Source organism: Mycetomoellerius zeteki, unplaced genomic scaffold (assembly GCF_001594055.1).
Source record: "Mycetomoellerius zeteki isolate Tzet28-1 unplaced genomic scaffold, Tzet1.0 scaffold101, whole genome shotgun sequence".
Classification (NCBI taxonomy): domain Eukaryota; kingdom Metazoa; phylum Arthropoda; class Insecta; order Hymenoptera; family Formicidae; genus Mycetomoellerius; species Mycetomoellerius zeteki.
This window is the reverse complement of record NW_017255923.1, coordinates 573483-597826: the sequence shown is the minus strand read 5'-3', so window position 1 is coordinate 597826 and position 24344 is coordinate 573483. Positions and strand designations below refer to the sequence as shown.

The following is a 24344-nucleotide window of genomic DNA, read 5'->3' as shown; positions in this document are numbered from 1 at the left end:
AAGAGAGAGAGAGAGAGGCACACACACGAGAGGAATGCACATACATGATGGACAGGATCGACGGTGTACGATAAGAGTGTAAATACAATTTTAGTCGCGAGAGAAAGGTACATTATCGCTACAATTACTTCATTACGATGATTACTAATTGCTGCGCGACGGCAGGCATATGCACGAGGTGTTTTTGTTATACAAGAGAAGAAATAAGATGCAACGTAAAATGTCGTGCAGTTAAAGAAGAGACAGGAAACATACACACCGTAGAAGACAAAAACGAAACAGAGAGAAACCAGAGAAAGAAAGAGAGAGAGCGTAGAATATACATATATATATAAATATACATAAATTGATATACAATATAAATAAACATAAATGCAAATATAAATATAAATACAGATATAAATATAATATAAATGCAAATATGAATATAAATATGGACATAAGTATATAAATAAAAATTATATATATATATTATATTATATATATATATATACATATATATATAAAAAATACGGAAAATATTACCGCCGATCAGGGCGGACGGTGTTGATCGTCGCGGAGGCGATTATCGAGCGATCTCTTTAAGTCAATCGATCGATCGATAACGACTATTGCGCGTCTTAAATTTGAGCGTGAAAGTGAGAGGGAGAGAAAGAAAGAGTGATTGCAAGAAAAAGAGAGAAGAGAGAGTGCGAAAGAATAAAATTCGATGATCTATTTATATATTGCGCTGAGAGAGGGTTCGTCTCAATAGTTACATCGTTACGTGACACATATCCAGTGGATTAGAAACTATCGACGACGACAACGTACAATATTAGGTGTCTATATCGATCTAGTTTCCACCCCACTCGCAGAGAATTTTCACTTCGTTTTTCCACGGACAGGGGTAAGAGAATCGGCGGAATGTGACGGAATGAAAAGACACAGAGGGAGGAAAAAACAAACCAGAAAAGCCTCAATGAGATTTTTCTCAGGCAGAAGGAACAGTCTGTCACTTTCGTCCGTTCGAGGCTAAAGAGGAGACAACATTACTCTAATTTTTCACCGTGTAGAATGAAGGAAGAGCGAGAAAACAAACGCAGACTACGACCTATACTGTGACTGCTGTCTCGGCTTGTCCGGTTTTTCACAAGTAAATTACGATCGAAGTGAGTCAAGAGAGAGAGGAAGAGAGAAAGAGAGAAGGAAAAACAGGAGAAGCAAGAGAGACTTCTCAAAAAAGTTCTTGGAATGGCGGTTTCTTCTCGAACGGAACGAAAAAGAGCTGAAGGATGAAAAGAAAGAAAACACGAGAGCAGTTCGTACGACAATAAGGTATCGATTAGTTAATCAGAGACGAAATAATGTAAAATACAAGTGCAAAAGTAGGTATACATTATTATTATTATATTTATTGTAACCCGCGAGGCGTATACGCGCGGGATTGCTGGTCCACCCTCCGGATGTAAAGTGAGAGAGTGGATGGCAGTCGCGGTTGGCGCAGGACAATGTGTCTCCGGTCAGAAAAAAATCGGCGTGGACGAAGAACAGCGTACGTAGATTCACGTAGAATGAAACGCGCGTTAAATCGAGAAAGGCGCGATCGTGCGCTTCGTTGTCACAATCCATTCCTCAGAAAAGGAAGGAGTGAAAAAAAAATAGAGGTCCTGTCGCGGGGATAATCTCGTCCACCGAGAGGAATTGTGATTAACACCTCAAGCCCGGTGAGTCACATAATCGCAATTCGCCACGTCCGTGATCGTGAAACTGACGCCCGAGGAAAATATGTGAACCCATACACAGCACAGACCTCCAAGGGACACGCTGAAGACGCCCGAAGGACGTCCATGTGTCCTCTGAACATCCCAAGGACGTTCTTAGGACATCTCTCGGATAAAGTGCGCTGTATGAAAGAGATTGCAAAGCGTATTTAGTATTCTTATCGACAATCGCGGTGACAATATGTCTGTTTTTTACAGCTGAACTATACACCTTTTGTACTTAAAGTGAAATAGATACATGTTTGAAATTTGAGAGAAGGAAAGATTCTAGGGCAGTTCAGCGCAGCGATAAAAAACAAACCTAATGTTATGAGCGATAAATCCGGGTATGGGGTGTTAACGCCGGTAGGAGAGCGGGAATCGATCGGGAGTGTCCATCGCGTGTGTGTGCGTATATAAGTCGAGAATGAGAGAGCGAGAGAGAGAGAGAGAGAGAGAGAGAGAGAGAGAAAGAGAGAGAGAGGGCGAGTCATTAATTTATTTATACGATTACGTATATCCGTTAGTAGAGGCAACCAAGTGTGGTTATACGAGCCCGAGCGACGCTGTGTTGCGACGGTTCGCGGTTCGTGCCATTGAATTTTCTTGCGCGGTCGACGGGCCGACGATCGATACTTGTGAAAATGACGGGATCGAACTCGCGACTGTAAGAGCCGCGCAAATTCCCCCTCCCCCCACACAACACACTTTATCCGTGGGACATCCTGAGAACATTCTGAGAACATCCTGAGAACGTACTTAGTACATAGGACGTTCACTGGACGTCCTTAGGTCGTCCCCTTGGAAATCTGTGCTGTACAAAATCCTTTTCGATTTAATCCACTTTTCTACGTGGATTGATAAGGGACCTCCGGGGGAGGTCATCTACCCTCTTTTTCGGAAGAGCCGTCGTCCGCGGGGACGGATCCTCCGACGATCTGAAAAAAAAAAAAGAAACGCGCGGGAACGGGGGCGAGGATTCGATCCCGGCATGTGATACCGAGATGTGTAATTATGTAATAGACACACATACACACACATATACGCATCCGCGATCGGGGGCCGCGAGGAGAGGCGATTGTAAACTACTGTAAACTACAATGTTACTACGTTTTACCAAGAGCTTATTGTAGTCGAGAATCATTAAACACATACACACACACAGACAGACAGAGACACACATACACACACATACACGCAACATAAGTAACAAGAAAAAAACAAAAGACAACAATGGTATTGAGTGTAGCACGAAAAAAAGAAAAAAAAAGACAAACGTTCTTTACACTTTTGCACGAGACGTGTGTTGTAAACTTAAATTAATTATCATTGACATATGTAATTAACGTTTTATTACTTAGCAATTAAACTTAATTTATTTATGATTACTCGAGTCGCTTGTGTTAACGCCCTTGTTGTTGTTATTGCGGATCGTGTGCAATCAAGTCTGAGAAACGATCAATCCAGGATCGTTGGCGATCGAAGAAACTACGATAACGCTAAATGGTAGAGATCGCGTTCTCTGTCATTCGCTATAACCCTGCAATTTTTAGAGCAGCCCGATACAGCTTCGTAGGAAGCAGGAATTGCATTTCCTTAGGAGAGTATGAATCCGTTAAATTCATAATAAAATTTTAATAGAAGCCAGAGTCGAAATAAAATTTCAGGGGAAAAAGATCAGCGGTTTGAACTTATTGGTAGTTGGAAGCGAGTGTGAAAAATGCTCGAAAAATGATCTCGAAACTTTTTTTATCTCGTTGTTGTTAATCACTTGACTGCCAGCAAATTTATTTTTGTTTAACGACGTCATTATAACAGGGCCCTTCGAAAACTCGTTTAACAAATTAACGATTTAATTAATTATTACATTATGACAGTATATTTAGAAACCAATTTTTTTAGTGAGTTATTTCTAGTCATTTAGTGATTAACTTTTCAAGAAACTTTTCAAGAAACTTCGAGCAAGGAAGGTGCTTGCGACAATTGTGCTTGCTTTTAGAGTATTGTTAGAGAAATTATTAACGAAATAACGAGGGCATCTTGAAAAACATTTTGGATAAGCCCTCGTTACTTTCGTGCTTTTCTTTCAAACCGTTTCAGTCAACTTTCCTGCCGTGTGTTGGCCACGCGGCGCTTATTTGTGATACACACACAATATCTGCGATGAAATCGCGAGATGTGGCGCGGCAGCAGCGCTCGCGAATTGCGAGACCCGGTCATCCGCGCGACATCATATAAATAAATAAGCAACCGTAGCTCTGACGTATAGATTTTTATATTTTCATTTAGTCATCAGATTAGTCTAAAGGCACCGAACACTTATACATAGATATATAGATACATATTATATTTATACGGAGACCTAGTTATTAGATCGAACAGGAGAGAGAGAAAGAGAGAATGAGCGAGAAAAAGAGAGAGAGAGAAAGTGCGAATGAGGAATGTCGGCATTGTACATTACTGGCTGATTAATTTAAGATCATGAAGATGAGGACGAAAAAAGCACGATCGATCTGTAAATATATCGATCCTATCGTTTTTTTTTTATAATTTGGACCACTGAACGAAAGGCTGACCGCGTTCTCCGGATGTGCCGGAAGCTTCGTCGGTGACGGACGCGCCTTCAAAGATGTCTAATCAACGACGTTCTTTCGATTCCCAGCGATCGTTTCGAGACAGCGGCGCCAATTTTCATGAGCTCGCGATCTCAATCGCGATATTCAACGACAACTATGCTGTTACGCGTTTCACGCCCGTATTAGAATATATCTCTACATTGCAGAATTGCAAGTTGGAGATTAGATTTCAATTAATCAGAACGAAATAGATTAAAAATAAATTATCTCATTAAATTATGAAATTCTAATCTTCCATTCAATGTTCAATCTTCAATGCACTAAAAAAATGATTAAATTTTAATAAATATTTGTTTGAATAATACCAAGCATTTACTTACTGTAAATAGTTATACTCAATAAAAAAGATATTTAAATTAATAATTCTTGTAATAAATAAATATATATTTACATTTAGTAAGTATTTAGTTAGTACTATTCAAACAAATATTTATTAAAATTTAGTAAATTTGTTTTCAGTGTACGTACACTGTAAAAGAAGTATTTAAAGTTACATAAATAATATAATACATGCCTTGGAGATCGAATTGGAAGGACGTTCGCATGGGAGATCCAGACTCGAATCCCGACTGAAGTAACATCTTTCAATAATAAGTTCTTTAGGTTTTAAGATGTTAGTAACATCAAATCGAAGATCTAATTTAATTTGAGGGGAATATTATTATTTCAGTTTGATTGTATTGCAAATCCGAAAATTTATCCGAAAATCCGCTTCTGATCTTAATTTTGTTTATATAAATAATATGTGTAAAAATTACACAATTTGTAGTAAAAATATATAAAATTGTGTTTTTACAAAATTAGTAAAATTTTTAACTCCAATTGTTTATTTTTATGTTAAATGGAAAATTACACACACAATGACAATAGTATTATATATTTTATAGTTTTGATGTAAATATACAAATTGTTGTACAGATATAACATGATGATAATATCACACATATTATATTCGTATTTTTACAATCAATTGTAAATCATATATATCAATAACATAGCTTCCTGCCTGTTCATTACGGCCGTCTTGAATTATGATGTCAGAAGTGAGAATATCTAAAAAAATTCTTTCAAACTATATTCAAATGTATTTTTTTAATAAAACAGTATATACAATCGATAGAATAGATTTTTATATACCGAAAACTCTCTTTGTGATCCGATAATCAACAAATAACTATATATTTGAAATTGAATTATCTTAATTAGAAAACGAACAAGCTATATAACAGCTATTGATTTAAGATAGATACAATTTTATTCTATTTTGAAATAAAAGGAAAATTTTCGGTATATTTTACAAGTATACTCTATCAAGTGCAAATATTATTTTATTGAAAAATATTTTAATATATTTCACAAGTATTTTCATTATGTATTTTCTCGCTCTGAATTCATCAGTCCGAAGATTCGTGATGAGTAGTCAGGAGTCTTAAGAAAAATTGTACGTAATTTGTTGAATTATTACGCAAATATTTCTAAACTTAACTTCAATCTAAATTTGCTTTTGCAAATCGTTTAATTACTATAAAAATGATAATTTTATTTATATAAGCAGTAATTTTTTCCACTATTAAAGTCACTCACTATAATTGTCGTAATTTCACATGATAAAATTTTTTGACAGTGCATAGTCTGATACGGGTTTCACGACATTCGCGTTTTTAAGCTTTATATAGGAATCCTATTCTAAAGATTAAGCGCGTTCAGTTCGAAACGCGATTTCATGAAAATTGATCTTGGCCGCAAGAGAGATCCAGGACGATCCAGAATCGCGCGAATCGCAAACACTTGGAAATCGACCTCGAAGAAGAAGGGAAGTTTCGATTCGCGCTTCTCGCAGCGCGACCGTTTTCCGTCGAGAGCCACGCGTGCATAGCAATCGTGGGCGAATGAACGAGCGGAATGAACGGCGGGATACGAAAGATGAGAGCGAGAGCGAGTGTGACGGCGCATAATGAAAGAGCACACACCATGAAATTGTTAAAACGTAAAGTAGAGAATAAACGAGCAATAAAGTGTATCGAGTGATTAAAGCCTTATTCGCGGCGGAAACGCACGGCGATCTGGATGCAGAGACGGAAAATTGTGAAGTTGTGCGAAGAGGATACCAGAGGAAGGGAGAGGTACTATCATTGTTTTTTTTTAAATATATCGTGTGCAATATAATTTATTAGGACCTCAACCTTTCGTACAAGAGATAAAAATTTGGCTATTCGATATATCAGTATACATTAATAATCAGTAGATATCAAAATATTCAAAATGTACAAAAGGAATTTTGTACATTTAAAAAAATAATTAATCTTTATAAGTAGGGAGGTTAATTTGAAGTAAGTTGATGGATGGGATGCTCAGAACACACATCCCAAAAAATTTAATTTTTATAGTTATATTTTTTACCAATATATTATGTTACAGTTAAATTTACATTAGTTATATCCTTGTGAGAGATACAGGAATGTAAAAATAATGAATTTTGAGACTTGTGGATATGTGATTTTTTTATTTCTTATTTTTTTCCAAACAAAATTTTTAACCCTCTAAGGTTTTTAATTCTTTTTTGCATATTTGTAATATTTATTTTAAAATTAAATTCGGTATGAATTCGAGATCTCTCTCTGTGCAGATACACTTAAGAATTAAAGATGGAGAGGTACAAATAAGTATAAAGAAAGTATTAAATATTTTCAATTTGATTTTACTTTTAATTTGGTCCTGTTAGAAATGCATGTAGCACTGAATACTGAAATATATAGTACTTCTAATCAGAAAGGCTATATATCGATAAAAAAAAATATATATATATATCTTAATCGATTATTCACTCGCAAGACTTTTTTAGCAAAATAAGTAAAAAAATTATTTTTTGCTGACAATGTCGTCTTCAGAAAGTTAAGAAAACTTATCTTTTTGGAGAGCTGTGTTCCCAAATATCCACTTAAAGGTTAAAATGATCGTACAGACAAAAAAAAATTGAGATACAATTGAGTATCAAACGCTTGTAAATATGCAAATCGATGACTCGTAACGTACAAAGGCAGTCTTATCATTCGGATACTTGAGTCGCTTATCCTGAGAACGCAGCAATACCAGTGATCGCCTTCCCGAGAATCAAAGCGTGAATATCGCTTGTACCTGGAAGAGAGAGAGAGAAAGAAGAAAAAAGTAAACAGTCTCGAATGACGTGATGCGTTAACAACGTGCTAAATGATCGCCGATCTTCTCGCGTACCTTCGTAAGTGTTAACCGTTTCCAGGTTCATCATGTGCCTAACCACATGGTACTCGTCCGAGATCCCATTTCCGCCTAGCATATCTCGCGCGGCTCGCGCGATCTCCAGCGCTTTGACGGCTGAGTTTCTCTTAATGATGGAAATCATTTCCGGCGCAGCTCTACGGTACATAAAATCATTTCCGTCTTTTTTATACGCGTGCGTACACGTTACACGCATATGACTGTACGTTATGTATTAGCGATAATCTTCATACCGCTAATACACATGTAATATACAAGATAATATCGTTCCCCCTTACTTCAAAAGTGACACAACTCAAAAAAATGTGATTTTATATTTATTATCATGAATGAGCTTGGTATAAAAATTACTCTATCAATCATCTATAATAAAGAAACTTAACTTCCGTCTGCTAAATAGCTTTAGAGAGAACTTGCGTCGTTCTCTCAAGATTTTCGAAGAGATTATAATACTGCAAGAGTGACACATTTAGAATTGTATCGTTTTTGTAAATAAAAAGGAAAGTCTTCTTTAGAGAATATTTAGAATTAAGTCAGTTTTGATGATTGAAATTTGAAGAAATTGTTTTGTTTTAAATTTAATCATTTTAGTTAATCAAAAACTAAATATAAACTGTCAGTAATTCATTTCGAGCTATATCACTTTTGACGAATTATTCTGGATTTGTTATAATTTTGTAAAATTTCCAAAGTCATTTAAAAAAAAAGAAAATTTCATTTATTTCTTAAAGAGTGTTTTAAAACAAAAATTATAAAAATAATATTTCATCATGTTCCTCACAGTATATTCCTTTTGCCAACATTATTTAATTGATTAAACAATGATTTTCTGTTAAGTTGAAAAATAATTTTTCCCTTTTTCTAAAAGAAAATTAATTTTTTTAGATGTATCACTTTTAAAGTATAAGAGAACGATATATACATATATTATAAATCATAGATCTTATACAATAACTCTGCGAGAAAAGAGTGATTAATCTGGAAACATTAAAAATTGTCGGTTTTCCCAGAAGTAGTAAAATATTACGTTAATTATTCAGAAATAGATTAGACTTTCGTTTCTTTGCTATGCTTTTTTCAAATGTATTTTACCTATTCTCGTCCTTCAATCTACCGACTCGCAAGCAAGCTTGAAGACCGATCGCGACGTCGCACATCATGTCCGCCAGTTTTTTCTGCACAAGCTGATTCGCTGCCAGCGGTCTCTTAAATTGTTTCCTCTCCAAGGTGTAAGATCTAGCGACCTTCAGGCAAGCTTCCGCTGCGCCCAAAGCACCCCAGGCGATGCCATATCGCGCATTATTTAAGCAACTGAATGGTCCCTTTATCAAGTTCTGTTATTAGATATCTTAAACTATGCGGAATATAATTGTCACATTAGTGTGACCCGTTTTTTGTAGTCATTGACTTCATTTTTAATATCTATATTTTTAAAAATTCCAATCAATAATAATCAACGGTGATAATGATAATCAATAGCCAATTGATTGAATAACTAATAATTAATTGATTAAATAAAGACGTATAACACTGCCTTGACCGGTATAAAACACTCTTAGTTTATTACATTTTTTTGAAAAAAGAGATAAAATCCAAAGAAAAATTAATAAAATACTAAAACTGTTATAAAAATAAATATTATTTTTCAGTAAAATTGTTTTTTAATTTATTTTACGTTATATATAGAACGTTATAGTCAATTGATTATTGTTAAAGAAGAACGTCTAATATACAACATTAGTCATAAATATAAAACATCCTCTTGATTTGATGCATTTTCTTTGAAAAAGGCGGTAATAAAATTGAAAGGAAAATCTACAAAATACTAAAATTATAAAAATAAATATTATTTTTCAATAAAACTGTTTTTTAATTTATTTTCAGTTAGATGTAGAACGTCACTTTGTGGAGGTGCTTTATACTTTTGGTCAAGGATGCAAGGTAAGTCCTAGTTTATTAAGAAGACTTACTTTGAGTCCCTGAACGTTCAATAAATTTTCCTCTGGCACGATTACGTTGTCCATTAGAATCATGCCGGTGATGGACGTTCTTAGAGAAAACTTCCCCTCAATCTTTGGGGTAGACAACCGATCTCCCGCAGCTTCTCTCTCGATGACGAACCCACGGATCTGACCGTCATCACATTTCGCCCATACTATCAACACGTCGGCGACAGGCGAGTTTGTGATCCTAAACGAGATTCGACAGTCTGACTTCTGCGCTTGATCGTGAAAGAAACGATGGGAAGTACTAACCATGTTTTGCTACCGTTCAATTTGTAGACCTTTTTATCGGAATCGTAAATGGCTCTAGTCTCCATGGCTCCTGCGTCGCTACCATGATTGGGCTCCGTCAAGCCAAAACAACCGATCTTTTCCCCGGAAACTGAAATACACTTTAAAAGCTATCGCCCACGGCTCAAACGGTAATCGTCGTTCAATCAATTTTACTAGCAAAAAAACTTATATAATTTTATTAATTAATCTAATTGTCGGTCTAATTTTCATAAGTAATATAAAAATTAAATACTTTATTTCTACTTTGTTTCTCATAGTTATCGGAAATAAGTAATTGTATAAAATTCTAGAATCTCTCTCTCTCTCTCTCTCTCTTTCTCTGGCAATTTTCTTATATAATTTAGAATAGTTATTAATTATCTTGTATCTAAATAATTTATGATTTTCTCAACAATAGAAAAATATCTTTACTTATTGTTAGAGATAGAAAAAAATAATATATATATAAGATTTATATTAATTTAATATTTACAACTCCAAATCGTCAATAATATGGTTTACATATAAAAGAAGAACATATTAATTAGTCAATCACACAATCAATATGTGAGGTATAATCTTCAACTTTAATTGATCCTTTATCACGATGATTATTATTATTATTATTAATTCCACAATTATTATTATTACTAATTATATGTTTTCACTAAAACTTGCGTTGCTTTTGTACTCTCCTTTTTAATAATATTAATTTATTCTTAAAGCCATTGTAAATTAATTGTATACTAATTATATGATTTAGCAATTAGAGAACATAATACTATCCTAGAATTCTATCGTAAGAAACGCTTGACTTGAACGTACCCATTTTAGGCAGAAATCGCTCTTTTTGAGCATCGCTGCCGAACATGTAGATCGCACCGATCGAGAGAGAAGATTGCACCGAGAACGCTGATCGATACCCGCTGTCGACTTTCTCAATTTCCCTGGCGAGGAGCCCGTAAGCCACTGAGGATACCCCGGCGCCGCCATAGCCCTTCATGGTGCAGCCCAACACCCCGAGCTGTCCCATCTGCTTTACGATCTCTCGGTCGAAGTATTCCTTTCGGTTCGCCTCGATCACGTTCGGCAGAAGCTGCTCCTGGCAGTAGGAACGAAACTGATCCCTCATCAAGATTTCGTCCTGTGTCAGTTGCGACTCTAGATTGAACGGATCCTCCCAATCGAAAGCGACTGACCCACGAAATTCAATACAAGATCGATCAACACAAGACAATACAAAATTATTTTCAATAAAAGATCGATCGAAATTATACGCTGTTTGAATTAATTCTTAAGATGACCCTGACTGAAACTACACTAAAGTTTTTGTACACTGATTTAAATCGAGTTGTAAAAGTGAAATGCAAATATTTCGAATTATAAAATACATTTTTATCTAACAATACAATAAAATGTATTGAGGATTTTATGGTTTAATTAATTTTTATATTTATATTAAACACACACATACACACATTTACGTCAATTTGTGCATGCCTTTAAGTTTCTTTATTAGAAAGCTGTCATCTTCAAAGAATTAAGAGGTATTTTTTAGAAATTTTCATAAATTTAAATTAAAAGTTTTCAAAACATTATGAAATATTATGAGATTTTATTTTAACAGGAGATTGAATATTTTTTTACAAATTTCCTTTCTTACAACATTCAGTACAAACGTTATGTATTATTACAAGATACAAAAACAATCTATTCTAAACGCTAATGAATATTTAAATGACACATAAATGACAAGGAACTTAATTATGGATTTCTGTAAGTATTGGAGAAAATATGAAGAAGTTGTAATAATCGTAAAGCCATATTTTAATTGTAATGTTCAATTTGTATGCCGATGTAGAATTCACTGAAAAGGATTATATTGAAGGTCGAAACGTTTGGAACTATTTGAAATTATTTTATACTGTGACTTTAGTTTATAATAATAATAAATGAGAACTAGCTTGAATAGCCTATTTTTTTCTTGTATAATATTATAGTAATATACAACGATGAAAGGGTAAATATATTTTATCAGTTATCAATAAAGATGAGATAGCAAAATCATAATGTCGGCAGAACGAACTACCGATTGAGTCGCGCCTCTGCATTGTGCTGCCATCTACATTTTAGGTCAAGACTATAAATCATCATACAATATGAATCATCACATGTCATGATTAAGAGGCAACGTGTCTTTTATTTGTTATAATTAGAGATATGATCTAAAATTAAGTTGACTTACGTCTCGCTCGGAGCGTAGCGGAGGCGGAAATCTCTGATCAAGATTTAAGGACGAATATGATGAATTCTAATATACGATCACATGATCTAACGAAGAGTTCTAAAGTCGGTTAAACTCGACTAAATCCTAATTTTTTCAAATTTTCCAAAGGATACTCCTCGTGGAATTTACACAACACAAACGGCCGGCTCTCAACAACAGTCTCTGCATGTGGCTCACCATGTTGACTAACGACTGATGATAGTGACGAAACACTGACTATTAATCTCGTTAAAAAATGCTCTTATCGGCCGTGCCTTAAGGCGCGTCCGCACCGATTAAAATTTTTAACAAGTGTTTTGACATAAATATTTATTCAATGACTTTCGGTAAATATGCTTCGATCAAGCAGCAGCTGACGACTAGTCAGCTGATCTGCTGATGTCGAGGACATCGTGAGACTTTACACAGCAATATGATTGGCTTAACAGCAATTCGGAGGCAAGTTCGAATGGCCATTTCTCATGAAAAAACCTCGCGAAGTGTTAAATCCTGATTTTAATAAAACTTTATATATATATATATATAGGTATGTAAAAAATAAATTAATAAATTTAGAAAATATCAGTTGAAGCAGGGAGTGATTTTATACTCTAAAGATGACATTATCTTGTTACTAAAAAAAACTCTTGATTTATTGATTTTACTTAAAAATATCTTATAAGTGTGAAGAATCTATTGATATACATATTCTACTGAAATATATATATATATATATATCGATATACATCGATGCATAGATAGCTTTGTTTTTAGAAATATTATATATTTTAGCCTTTCTCTTACTATACATATATTTGCATCTTTAGTAGATGTAACTAATCTGCGGATCTCCCAAATTTACTCCGAATTTATGATGAACTTAATTTTAAAGTAAACATTAGAAATACAGCATACTCTCTTCAAAATTTAATTAAGGGAGGAGAAAGTGCCATCTGTATTTTGTCAAGTACTTACCATACTGAGTATTATAAAAAATATCACATAAAAATGAATATATTATAATGAATACATATTGTAATGAATTATTAAATGTCAAATGCTCACGAATGTTGTGAGTGTGAATTGGAGCCCTTATAAGGACTCCCAACTTCGTGTTGCCGAAATGTAAAATCCTGAAAGTATTTTTCTCGTGTAAGTTCTACATTTTATTTGCAAAAGTTCTCTTATACAGAAAGTTCGTATGTACAGCTTCTAAGTTTCGGAAAATTATCCGGAAATCGTCTACAATGCTTGAGCATACAAAAGGAAAAAAATGATAATGGAGAGTGTGAAGTTAGCTCCCCTTTTTTGAAAAATCAAAAAACTTCTCGCTATAGATTACTCTAGTTGTTCCAAACATTGTTCCAAAAGGACAATTCCGTATGTTGAACGGAAATCGCAGAAAATAAAAATACATTTTCTTAGCCGGCCCCCCTTTTTTTAATACTCAAACAATTCATTATCGCTATAGATTGTTCTAGTTGTTCCAAACATTGTTCCAAAAGGACAATTCCGTAAGTCAAACGGAAATCGCGGAAATAAAAAAAAAACATTTTTCGAAAAACGGACTTTCAGATCAAAAGTAAACGTATCATCTTCTTATTTCAATGTAGAACTTTATATTTTCAGTTGTTCTAGTTCTACGAAACACAGTATGAATCTCGTATCGCTATCGGTTCTTTAAAAAATCGAAAATAAATGTATTTTTCACATCTACCATCAAGAGTAAACATACTCTTTCTTTTGTGTTCAAATTGAGAATTTTTTGTTCTGAGTTGCTCCAGCCCTACGAAATATAATTCTGCATTATGAATTCCGCATCACTATTGGTTTTCCGAAAATTCACAAATTTTAATAAATAGAAAATATATTTTTTTCGATTTTTTAAGGAACCGATAGTGATGCAAGATTCATACTGCAAAACTGTGTTTCGTAGAACTAAAACAATTCAGAACAAGAAGTTCTCAATTGGAACACGAAAGAAAGGATACGTTTACTCTTGATGGTAGATGAGAAAAATACATTTTCGATTTTTTTTAAAGAACCGATAGCGATATGAGATTCATACAGCAGAACTGTGTTACGTAGGACTAGAACAACTCAGAAGAAAAAGTTCTCAATTGGAAGACGAAAGGAAGCGTATGTTTACTCTTGATAATAGATGCGGAAAATACATTTCTTTTCGATTTTTTAAAGAACCGATAGCGATACGACATTCATACTGCAGAACTGTATTACGTAGGATTAGAACAACTCAGAACAAAAAATTCTCAATTGAAAGACAAAAGGAAGCGTACGTTTAGTCTTGATGGTAGATACATTTCTTTTCGATTTTTTAAAGAACTGATAGCGATACGAGATTCATACTGCACAATTGTTTCATAGAGCTAGAACAACTGAAAATATAAAGTTCTGCATTGGAACAAGAAGGAGATGATACGTTTACTTTTGATCCGAGAATTCGTTTTTCGAAAAATGTTTTTTTTTTGTTTTCCGCGATTTCCGTTTGACTTACGGAATTGTCCTTTTGGAACAACGTTTGGAACAACTAGAGCAATCTATAGCGATAATGAATTGTTTGAGTATTAAAAAAAGAGACCCCGGTTAAGAAAATGTATTCTTATTTTCTGCAATTTCCGTTCAACATACCGAATTGTCCTTTTGGAACAATGTTTGGAACAACTAGAACATCTATAGCAAGAAGAAACTTTGATTTTTCAAGAAAGGGGACTACGAAAATAATCGTTTTTTTTTATTTTTCGTTTTATTGGAGCACCATTCGGTATAAGGTAATATCGCTTTGGAACAATGTATTGTAGAACAAATTGGAAACAATCTGGAACAGTTGTCAAAATTATAATTTTTGAGAAAAGGGAGGCTAACTTCACACACTCATGGTAACGATGACTTTACACTATAAACATTAAGTATAGAAAGTACGACAACTCTGTGTTACCTTATCGCTTTATCGAGAAACATTAATTACGTTAATTAATTGATCGTACGATTATACAGAAAAGTGGACGGATTTTTGTCTAACGTTCTTTGCTTTCGACACGACATAATAAACATATACTTCTTTTGCATATTTATATATATATATCTTATTAATAATTATTTCTCCTCCTCGCATTCTTTTTCATTTAATAATTTACATTCCCAATTAGATTAGAATTTTAGATCAATACTTTACTAAACGGATCACGCTCGACGGCTCGTGTATTCAAATCACTTCTCGTAATTCCTTCCTGTCTAATAAAGCAACAGGACTTCTCGTCTTGGACTTAAAAGCGGACGACAAGAATGGACGAGAAAAAGGCCGGTCTGCGTAAAATATTGACTAGCCTAGCTGCTCGAGCTCCTTAACTCCCGATCTGCGTCCACTCCGAGACATGCGCATGAGTTAAAATTATTATACTCCTACAAGGCCAGCAGAGACCTTTACACTTACTAGTACACTTAACTTCGGTTAAGCCGTTGCACGCTATATTGCAGATAGTTTAACGGAAAAAATTCTTTGACACGCAAATTATAACTAGGAGCTGTAAAAATATACTGCCCTGATTATGTATTACGTGCGATGCGCATGTCGCGGTCTGTCCTCCTCACCCACCATAGACCGTCAGTGTTTCCGCACGCTTTTATTACGATATTACGCAGACAATATAAAGTTCTAAATCTGGACGTAAAACGTCTTAAAAACGACTGAAATACGGTTTAAAGAATTTTTTCGACGTTTAAAAAATGTCACATATTTGTCAAATATTTAAGATCTGCTCTTTGATGAATATAAGATTTCTTTTACTTAATTTATTGGTCCAAATTCGTATTATAATTGTCTCATGTCTCGATTTTAGACTTTGTATTGTTTGAATATGTACAAATTAAATCGATCATTTCAGAAATGTCCTTTTTCTCGTCCTATAAATAAAAGAATCTAACTTTTAGACTAAAAAAAGTTCTGTAGTTTTTACAACTGTAATAGTAAAAATAATTAAAGATATGTAAAATATGTCTCATTATCTCAATAAGTGAATAGAATATTATATATCACTTTTAAAACTTATTTCCAAAAAGAAAATTAATTTCGAAGGTATTGACTTATGATGTTTCTGAAGTAAATGAGCGTATTTCGTACTTATAACATAGTTTTTTAATTAGAAAATTCTGTAAATGTAATAACAAACTTCTAAAAATGTTATAAAACAAGATTGCAGCCTAAAAAAGGATTTAATTTTATTGTTGACAGATACATACAATTCATGAAAAATAACAAAATCGTAATATTGAATTTCAGTATACTAAAGTGATTCATTATTGATTCAAATTGATCGTCTTTTACAGAACACAATGTAAGGAAAACATACATATGTAAGTCACTATAAATCACTGTTTCTCCTATGAACGACAGTTTCGTAGATTTGGTGTCTAGGAAAAAATGCTTAATGTACTTTTTGAAAAAAATTGTGTATCTATAATATTTCTCCCGAAAAATTCTAAATCCCCTACACTGAAAAAAATGTACAAAATTTTAATAAATTATTTACTTACAGTAAATAAATATTTACTTAATAAAAAGTAATACTTAAATTAATAGCTCTTGTATCAAATAAATATATGTTTACATTTAATAGATATTTAGTTATATAGTTTACTATTATCAAACAAATATTTATTAAAATTTAATCAATTTTTTCAGTGTAATATTTCAATTTCAAAATTATTTTATGAGGTTTTTGAAATGATCGATTCAATTATAGTATGTTTCGCTCGCGTTTCGTTTTATAATTATAATAGACACCACCCTCGCCGCTTAACTCTAAAACGCTGTAGCACTACCGACATGCACGGTTCGCGCGATCACATCGCGGCGTGTTCATAGCTCATAGGGATGCGGAAACCGCGATAACGGATAGCCGCTATCACATGCGAAAAGTAGGCCCATCGTAGCCGCTGCTGAGATCGCCAGATTACACGATCAGCAGGTCCTCCTTCTGGTGAGGGCCATCCGGTAGCCTCTGATTAAATACACGGATATTGTAGCAGAGGTAACCCAACCCCTCCATGATCGGCCGTACGATCGCCTGCGTCACTGCCGCCAAGAAATTTCGCATCGCCGCGCATGTGATCTTCCACACGCGCAGACACGGTGCGAGACACCAAATATGCTGCAAGGAACAAGAAAGGTAGAAAAATGTACGGTCGCGAGTTGAATAAGACGAGCTGTTAATCGTCGAAATTCAAAGGAACAAAAAAACGTTTCGTTCACTTCGGATCTTTCCTCAACTATTTTACATCTTGAAAAAAACAATAGAGAAATTGTCCTAACTGTTTAATTGTTCTTAAATAGAGTTTAATAAAATTAAAATTAAATCTTAACTAACTGTGTTTAATTATTTTTAAATAAGAGTTAAGAAATTATATACATCTTTCAAGAGAAATCCCTTCCCTTGTTAATAGATATTTTGCACTTTATAAATACGCAATAAATTAAATTAAATTAAATTTCTACGATAAAATCATTCATGTAAAAAATAAATATTATATTAATATTAAAGCTATTAATATTAATATAACAGTTACATTATTCAAATTAAAAATGACTGGTACGTTCTAATCATTGATGCAATTCCGATCTTGGATCAATCCCGCCACAACGCGAAGCGTGACGTATTCCGCTCGCGGCGATACACGCGCGGGAAACTCGCGAGATCGATCGCGGTGGAAATCAAAAGGAACGGACGCACGCGAGGGGGTGGGTTATCGACTCACCTGAAACGCGAGGCAGGCGAACGTGAAACCCAACAGCAGAGCGAGCAGAGGCGCTATGAGGACGGAGAGGAGCACGTAGCAGCATCCTCTGGAGAGCCGGAAACAGTGGCCGCTGAGCCGCCAAGCGCATTCGGGACTCCGGATTCCTTCCGGCTCGCCAATCACGTCATCCCACATCACCTGCGTAACGATGCGTTCACGCCCGCGTAAAATTTAACGATCAATAACATTGATCGCGCTTCGATCGTGCCGTTAAATTCGACACGTGCGTACGTGCGTGCGAGTGATTTTTCCATGGATAAGAGCGGTCATTTGTCAAAGTATGAGCAATGGCCGCGTTAGTCAGCTTAAAGTCCTATTAGTCTACATCATTGACCTTCAATTATTTTCGCGGAAACGTGCATCATAGCTTTAGCTTAGTTCAATGGAAAAGAAACTGAACAATTTAAAAAACTAGAAATTAAAGATGAGAGAAAATTCGAAAGCGATTAGCCGCTCCCTCCAATGATTATGTAACAAAGATAGAGATTGCGGGACATAATGCACTGAAAAAAAAAACTTTGTGACTATACACAACGTAAAATAATAATAGTTAGGAGCATTTTTATAATTATTACTTACAATGTGTGTTATTAATAACAATTATATTTATAATTCGATATATAATTACAATCACAAACATTTTTTCCTTTTCTTTAAGAGACATCCTGAGAACGTCTATGTTTTCAGACCGTCTCTCGGTTAAAGTGTGCTGTGTGGTAAATGTATTTTACATTTGAATTTGCGATTCATACATGAAAAAAAAGTATTGCCAAAATATCTAAAAATTTAGCTAAATACAGATCTGAATATAATTTTGTTACATCAAAATAATGATGTAGTACGCTCAAACTAATTGCTAGAATATCACAACTTTTTGTAGCACTGCTTATTACACTGAAAAAAAATTTGTCAAATTTTAATAAATATTTATTTCAATAGTACTAATAAAATATTTACTTACAGTAAATAAATGTTTATTCAAAATAAAAAATTATGCTTAAATAAAATAAATATATATTTACATTGAGTAAATATTTCGTTAGTACTATTGAAACAAATATTTATTAAAATTTAGTAAACTTTTTTCAGTGTATATATGTTTGAGCGTCTACATAATTATTTTAATAGTTCAATAAAATTGTCTTCTATATTTAGCAAAATTTTTAAATACTTTAACAAAAAAATTCGTTCCATGTAGGTTGCGTGCGTGCTTTATATGGGATAGAAGGATGAAGGAGGACATCGTCATAAGATTAAAGAACAAAAGTGACTTCAAAGACACGTGCCATTCATTTTTGTAGATAAAAAAGATTTCACTGCATCAATCATCAATTATTCAGTGACGTGCAAAATTTTGCGAAGACGAGTCCCGATACATCGATCGTGAAGGGAATTGGCTGCAGGCGGATGTATCTTACCTGAAGATGTTGATTCAAGCTGTTGGGGTCCCGATCCTCGAGCTCCCCGGAGTCTCCGGCGCTCTCGCCCGCCGCGGAGGACTCCGGCTTCTCCATTCCTGGAATACGAATACTCGGGCATTTCGGCATGCCACAGCGGAAGCTGTTGCGGAATCTCGCCAGCATGGTTATCCGCGGAGAGTCGCTCGTCATCGAGTTCGCTTCTTTATTATCCTAATCCGGGGAGACTTCGTAACTTTCACGCGCCGCCGATTCGCGGCGGCAGACGAGGACGAGGAGCGGCTTTTCCTGCCACGCGCCGCGTCACCATCGCGAAAATGACGACTATCGCGAGGGATACGTACCCCGGGTACACGTATCCATAAGCCATCGATTATTCCCGTTAAATAATAAATTCGCGCGCTACACTGGCTGCGACGAATTGCCCGCCCCCGATCGAGAGAAAAGGAGGAGGACAAAGGATTGCGATCAAGGGTGCGCGATCGCGACGCGCCTTCGCCGATCTCGCGACCAAATGCAGGGGTGGACCCGGGGAGGAGCGTATTTACGTATAGCGTACCTTTCTGTAATCGTAGGTATCGATTTGAAACGCAACGGGATTGCAACTTTCAACTCCCCTCGCGTCTTAACTTCAACTGTTGCACTCGGACGGATTCTATAGCGAGACTGTATGGCGAGGTCGCAATTTTTTTATATACTCGTATATATGTCCGCACGTGGCGTCGCGACGTCGTCCTCCGCGGAGACAATCGGTGTGTCGGTGCCATTCCGGCGATTTTTTCAATCAATTTTCAACGTCGTGTTTTTCTTCTCAAAAATGAAATCTTCTTAGGGCATAAAAATTTTATAAATGTACATTTATCACATAAACTTTTTAAATTTAAAAAATGCAAAAATAAAGTTAAGTAGTTCAAGAGACCAAAATAAGCAGGAGAATAAAAAAGTCAAATTAATGAAACGTGAGTGTATACTTAATGCAGTTAATTACTATTATTTTATTACTTCTAATTAGTTTTTATTTATCATTAAAAAAGTAACTCTTTATGAATTGAATAAATTAAAAAAGGTTATGTGTTTTTTTTATTTGAACGAACCAAATATGCGATATAAGGATGTATTACAAATATTTTTTAACAAAATGAAAAAATTATGAAAAAATTACAAATAAGAAATTACAAAAATTCAATAAGAAGTAGACATAATTCTAAAAAATAATTGATACAAAATGATAAAATTTTCATTTAAACTATATATACGAAGAGAAATTTTTCTTAGAATTGACTGAAAATATGACAGTGTGACAACATTGTATTTTGAAGAATTTTAATATAAATCTCTCATTCGTTAATAAAACTACAATAAAGTATAAAACAAGTTTGATCAATTTTACTGAAATGTATGGTAAAAATCTTTAAAATATTATATTGTATCACAACTACCATATTTTCAGGGTAAATTTTAAAAGAAAATTCTGTCCGTGTAGAATTGTATTGATAAATATAAATGATTTTAAATGTAAATTGATCTTACTGAATAAAATACTGAATATATTGAATATAAGTATTGATCTTATTTCATAATAATGTATATAACATTCACTTTTAATATAAACTTCCAATTCCAGTCACTTCTCACAGAAACGATACACCTGATACATACTTAATCTTTTATGGAACAAAACCATGACAAGAAAGAGAGCGAACTATTTTATGTTTTCAAAGTATAAATTTCCAACTCAAGTTACTTTTCGCAGAAACTATACACCCTTAACCTTTTACAGAATAAAATCATGAGGAAAGAGAGCAAATTACTTTGTGTCTTCTCCACTTTCTTCGAGGAAAGAAAATATCACGTATTTTATTACAGCAACAGAAAAAAAAACATGATTATTCGGAGGACTTGCAAAAATTCACGCGGATTACAGAGTATAAAAGCGAAGGTTTAGAAAACCGATGTAGACGAGAAATTATGCGGCACTGCGACTTTGCCCTACTTCTTTTAGAAAAGTCGTAGATCGTATCTATCGCCCGTTTCCCTTTCCCATCCCCTGGTCATAAACAACTGTGTCTGTGCTTTACATTTCGCGCGATTATCGACTCGCGAAAAGTTTCGTCTACCGAGAAACCAGAGTTTCCGGATTATTTCCGATTCTTCCTCGTCGCGGCACCTTTGCCGGGTTTTAGTTAACGCAAAACTTGGTCGAGGAGAAACCTACGCAATTCTCAAACAATTAATAATAAATACCGCTATTACATGTGACGCGCCGCAATGTGTCCAACAAAGACACAAAGTGGAGCTCGGCCGATCGAATTACCTGCTTCGCGTCATCAATTATTTCCGCGATTCTATTCCGACTCGCTTACTCCTCATTTTTAATCATAGTGGTCTCGATATTACAACGGTAAAAAGGAACATTACGAATCGAGGCATCCAGCTCTTTTATTTTTCCTTCTCGTCCCGCTTCCGGAAACACCGTTTCTGTTTCTCCACCGCGAGGGATGATCTACCCCTCCTAGAGTCCAAGATATGACGGCACGCAACGCGGATTTGGGAGATCTAAGAGCACGGCTAAGGTTGAACCCTTTCGGGGAACCCGGAAGGGCGCGCTCGCGGAGACGGTATACTCACTCGGTTCACCGTTCGCCACCCTGGAGCCCCTTATTTTGCCGGTTGATCGCGAAATGCTGGAAGAAATCTTGATTGCCTGATTGCGGCTGACACGGCGCGTCGCCTCACTTTTACAATAGAGCAGTATTCGTGGTACACCTGGACGCTACACGGGTATAAGCAGGCAGGGGAATATTCCGGGGAATTGTAAGGAAGAGAGAAGTGGACAGCGGTCAGCGCGGCTGCGCACTCTCAAGGATTTCAACCCCTTGCGGTCCGACGGCCGGTCGGTGTTTGTTGATGTAATCCGGGGTACAACCACCCCGGCGAATGAAAGTGAATGGCCCGCGCGGCCGACGTAATTTCGATGCCATAAAAATAGTCTTAAAATAACACGTACCAAAATAATATATACTTAAAACAATATAACAAAATAGAGACAAAAATTGAAGCATAATATTTCGGCAATTATTTTAAAAAATATCAAATATCAATAAAATAACTTCGAGGAAAATTAATTAACTGTTAGCTTAAAACGAGAATTTTATGTTAATTTTACTTTTTATAAATTTATAACAAACAAAAGAGGATTGATTTATGGTTTTGTTCATTATAAATTCAAATTTCAAAAGATTGCGTAGCAAAAATTTTTTCTTCGATTTATTATCGACACGATATTAATAGAGCGCGATAATTAACATGACGCAATTGCTATTTCTATTATCGTTGATTATAAATAATGTGCGCTAATTTATCAAAGTATAACATTTACAATTTCCATCTGCAGTCAACAGATGGAGTCAGTAGTACGTAAGTTGAAATTAACTGGCAGCTTTACCAACAGATTTAAAACGGTCGTTTAATAACATCTATTTGATAAGAATTTATAAATTTATAAAAATTTATGAAAATTTATAAAAGAGAATTTATAAAAATTTATAAAAATTTGTCATTTTGCTGTCAATTGTAACAGAAACGTTTATATTTTTCATTCAATTCGCTCTTTTCTATTATGTCATATTTTAAGCGTAATATTAGAAAAGATCAAATATAAAAAAGATAGAAGATAACAGATTGTGTACATTTTATATCAAAATTTAGAGATTTTTTTCTTTTACAAGCAGTTATCGTAATATGTAGCAAGTTTTAAAAGTTTTTAGCTCAAAAACAAAAAGGTGTTAGAATAAGACATTTTATCATTTTTAATTTTCAGTTAAATTACACCTTTTTTTAATAATTTTTTTAGAATAATAAATAAATTTTTCTCTATTATTAAAAATGTTTTACATTTTTGTCCTTGAAATATTTTATAACACTTAAAAATAAAAAAATATTTGTTTTAAATCCAAATCCGATGCGCGTAAAAGAATTTACCAGTTATAAAAAAAATGATTTCTGTGCAATTAAATCATTTTAAGAACAAAAATTAAATGCAAATGTCATAAAAGAAAACAATCATTTTTATTTTTTAATATAATTCACCTTTATTTCAACAAATTTTTTAGAATAAATTAATTTTTCTATCACTATATACAAATAAAATATTCTGAAATTTTGTTCTTAAGATGTTTTTCACTTAAAAATAAAAAATGTTTTTAAAATCAAAGTCAAAAATATATGGAAAAAATTTATCGATGATGAAGGAGTAATTTCTACAGTGTCCAACCGTTTTAAAGACAAAAATCAAGAATATTTAGTAGAAAAATTAATTCACTTAAAACATTTATTGAAATAAAGAGTGATTGTAATGAAAAATAAAAATAGTTGCATTTTATCATCTTTTTCGTATCTTTGGGTTGAAAACTTTTAAACCTTACTGTTATCGCGGTAAAAAAGATTAGAAAGACTCGTCACGAATTTTGACACGAGACACGCGACTCATCACCGTCGAATCCGAACGGGGATTGTCGAGAATCGACGCGGACAATGCGGGTGGCGGCTTGGTCTGTGGATGACGGACGGGGAAACGCATGAATGGAGGCTGACGTCTCTAGGATATCGCGATGGACATTCCGGCGCTTCGAGTCTGGAGCCCGGAGTTGCGTAAGCACGACAGTCACGACAGGCGTCCCGTCACAAACCATAACGGGTGCGCACTTTTGTCGCTTGTATAGGTGGAAAAGTGCCATACAATCACCTCGTCCCCTCGTGATTCCCGTTGGGAATTGCGAAAACGAGAATTCACGGCTGACACAGCCGCAACCTCGACTCTCCCGTCTGTAATTCACCTTACAATCTCGTTCAGTGATCTGTTCGAGATCTTCAAATCTTGTTGAAGTTTCACCGTCTTCTTATCCATTTTCCAAATCTATTCGAACGCTTCATAATTA

At 34.6% G+C, this 24344-nt stretch overlaps 2 protein-coding genes across 2 annotated transcripts; both read right to left on the bottom strand.

Moving 5' to 3' along the window:
- Window positions 1–7228: 7228 nt before the first annotated feature.
- LOC108731574 (glutaryl-CoA dehydrogenase, mitochondrial) lies at window positions 7229–12563 on the bottom strand. The gene is made up of 8 exons (XM_018461955.1): window positions 12310–12563; window positions 12155–12187; window positions 10735–11103; window positions 9889–10018; window positions 9604–9823; window positions 8726–8955; window positions 7610–7770; window positions 7229–7513 (listed from the first exon to the last, which is right to left on the bottom strand). The coding sequence occupies exons 1-8, from the start codon at window positions 12374–12376 to the stop codon at window positions 7446–7448; spliced, it is 1278 nt and encodes a 425-aa protein (XP_018317457.1). The 5' UTR covers window positions 12377–12563; the 3' UTR covers window positions 7229–7445.
- A 4385-nt stretch (window positions 12564–16948) lies between these two features.
- Window positions 16949–19688, bottom strand: LOC108731512 (caveolin-3). Its single transcript, XM_018461866.1, has 3 exons — window positions 19408–19688; window positions 17948–18127; window positions 16949–17343 (listed from the first exon to the last, which is right to left on the bottom strand). The coding sequence occupies exons 1-3, from the start codon at window positions 19597–19599 to the stop codon at window positions 17146–17148; spliced, it is 570 nt and encodes a 189-aa protein (XP_018317368.1). The 5' UTR covers window positions 19600–19688; the 3' UTR covers window positions 16949–17145.
- Window positions 19689–24344: the final 4656 nt, after the last annotated feature.

Coding starts and splice junctions, on each gene's coding strand:
- LOC108731574 (XM_018461955.1), bottom strand. CDS start 12,376: ATGGTGAGCCACATGCAGAGACTGTTGTTGAGAGCCGGCCGTTTGTGT. Junction 8,956..9,603: donor TGAACGTTCAGGGACTCAAA/GTAAGTCTTCTT, acceptor AACTTGATAAAG/GGACCATTCAGTTGCTTAAA. Junction 7,514..7,609: donor AACGGTTAACACTTACGAAG/GTACGCGAGAAG, acceptor TCTCTCTTCCAG/GTACAAGCGATATTCACGCT.
- LOC108731512 (XM_018461866.1), bottom strand. CDS start 19,599: ATGACGAGCGACTCTCCGCGGATAACCATGCTGGCGAGATTCCGCAAC. Junction 18,128..19,407: donor GCTTGAATCAACATCTTCAG/GTAAGATACATC, acceptor ATCGTTACGCAG/GTGATGTGGGATGACGTGAT. Junction 17,344..17,947: donor TCGCCTGCCTCGCGTTTCAG/GTGAGTCGATAA, acceptor TGTTCCTTGCAG/CATATTTGGTGTCTCGCACC.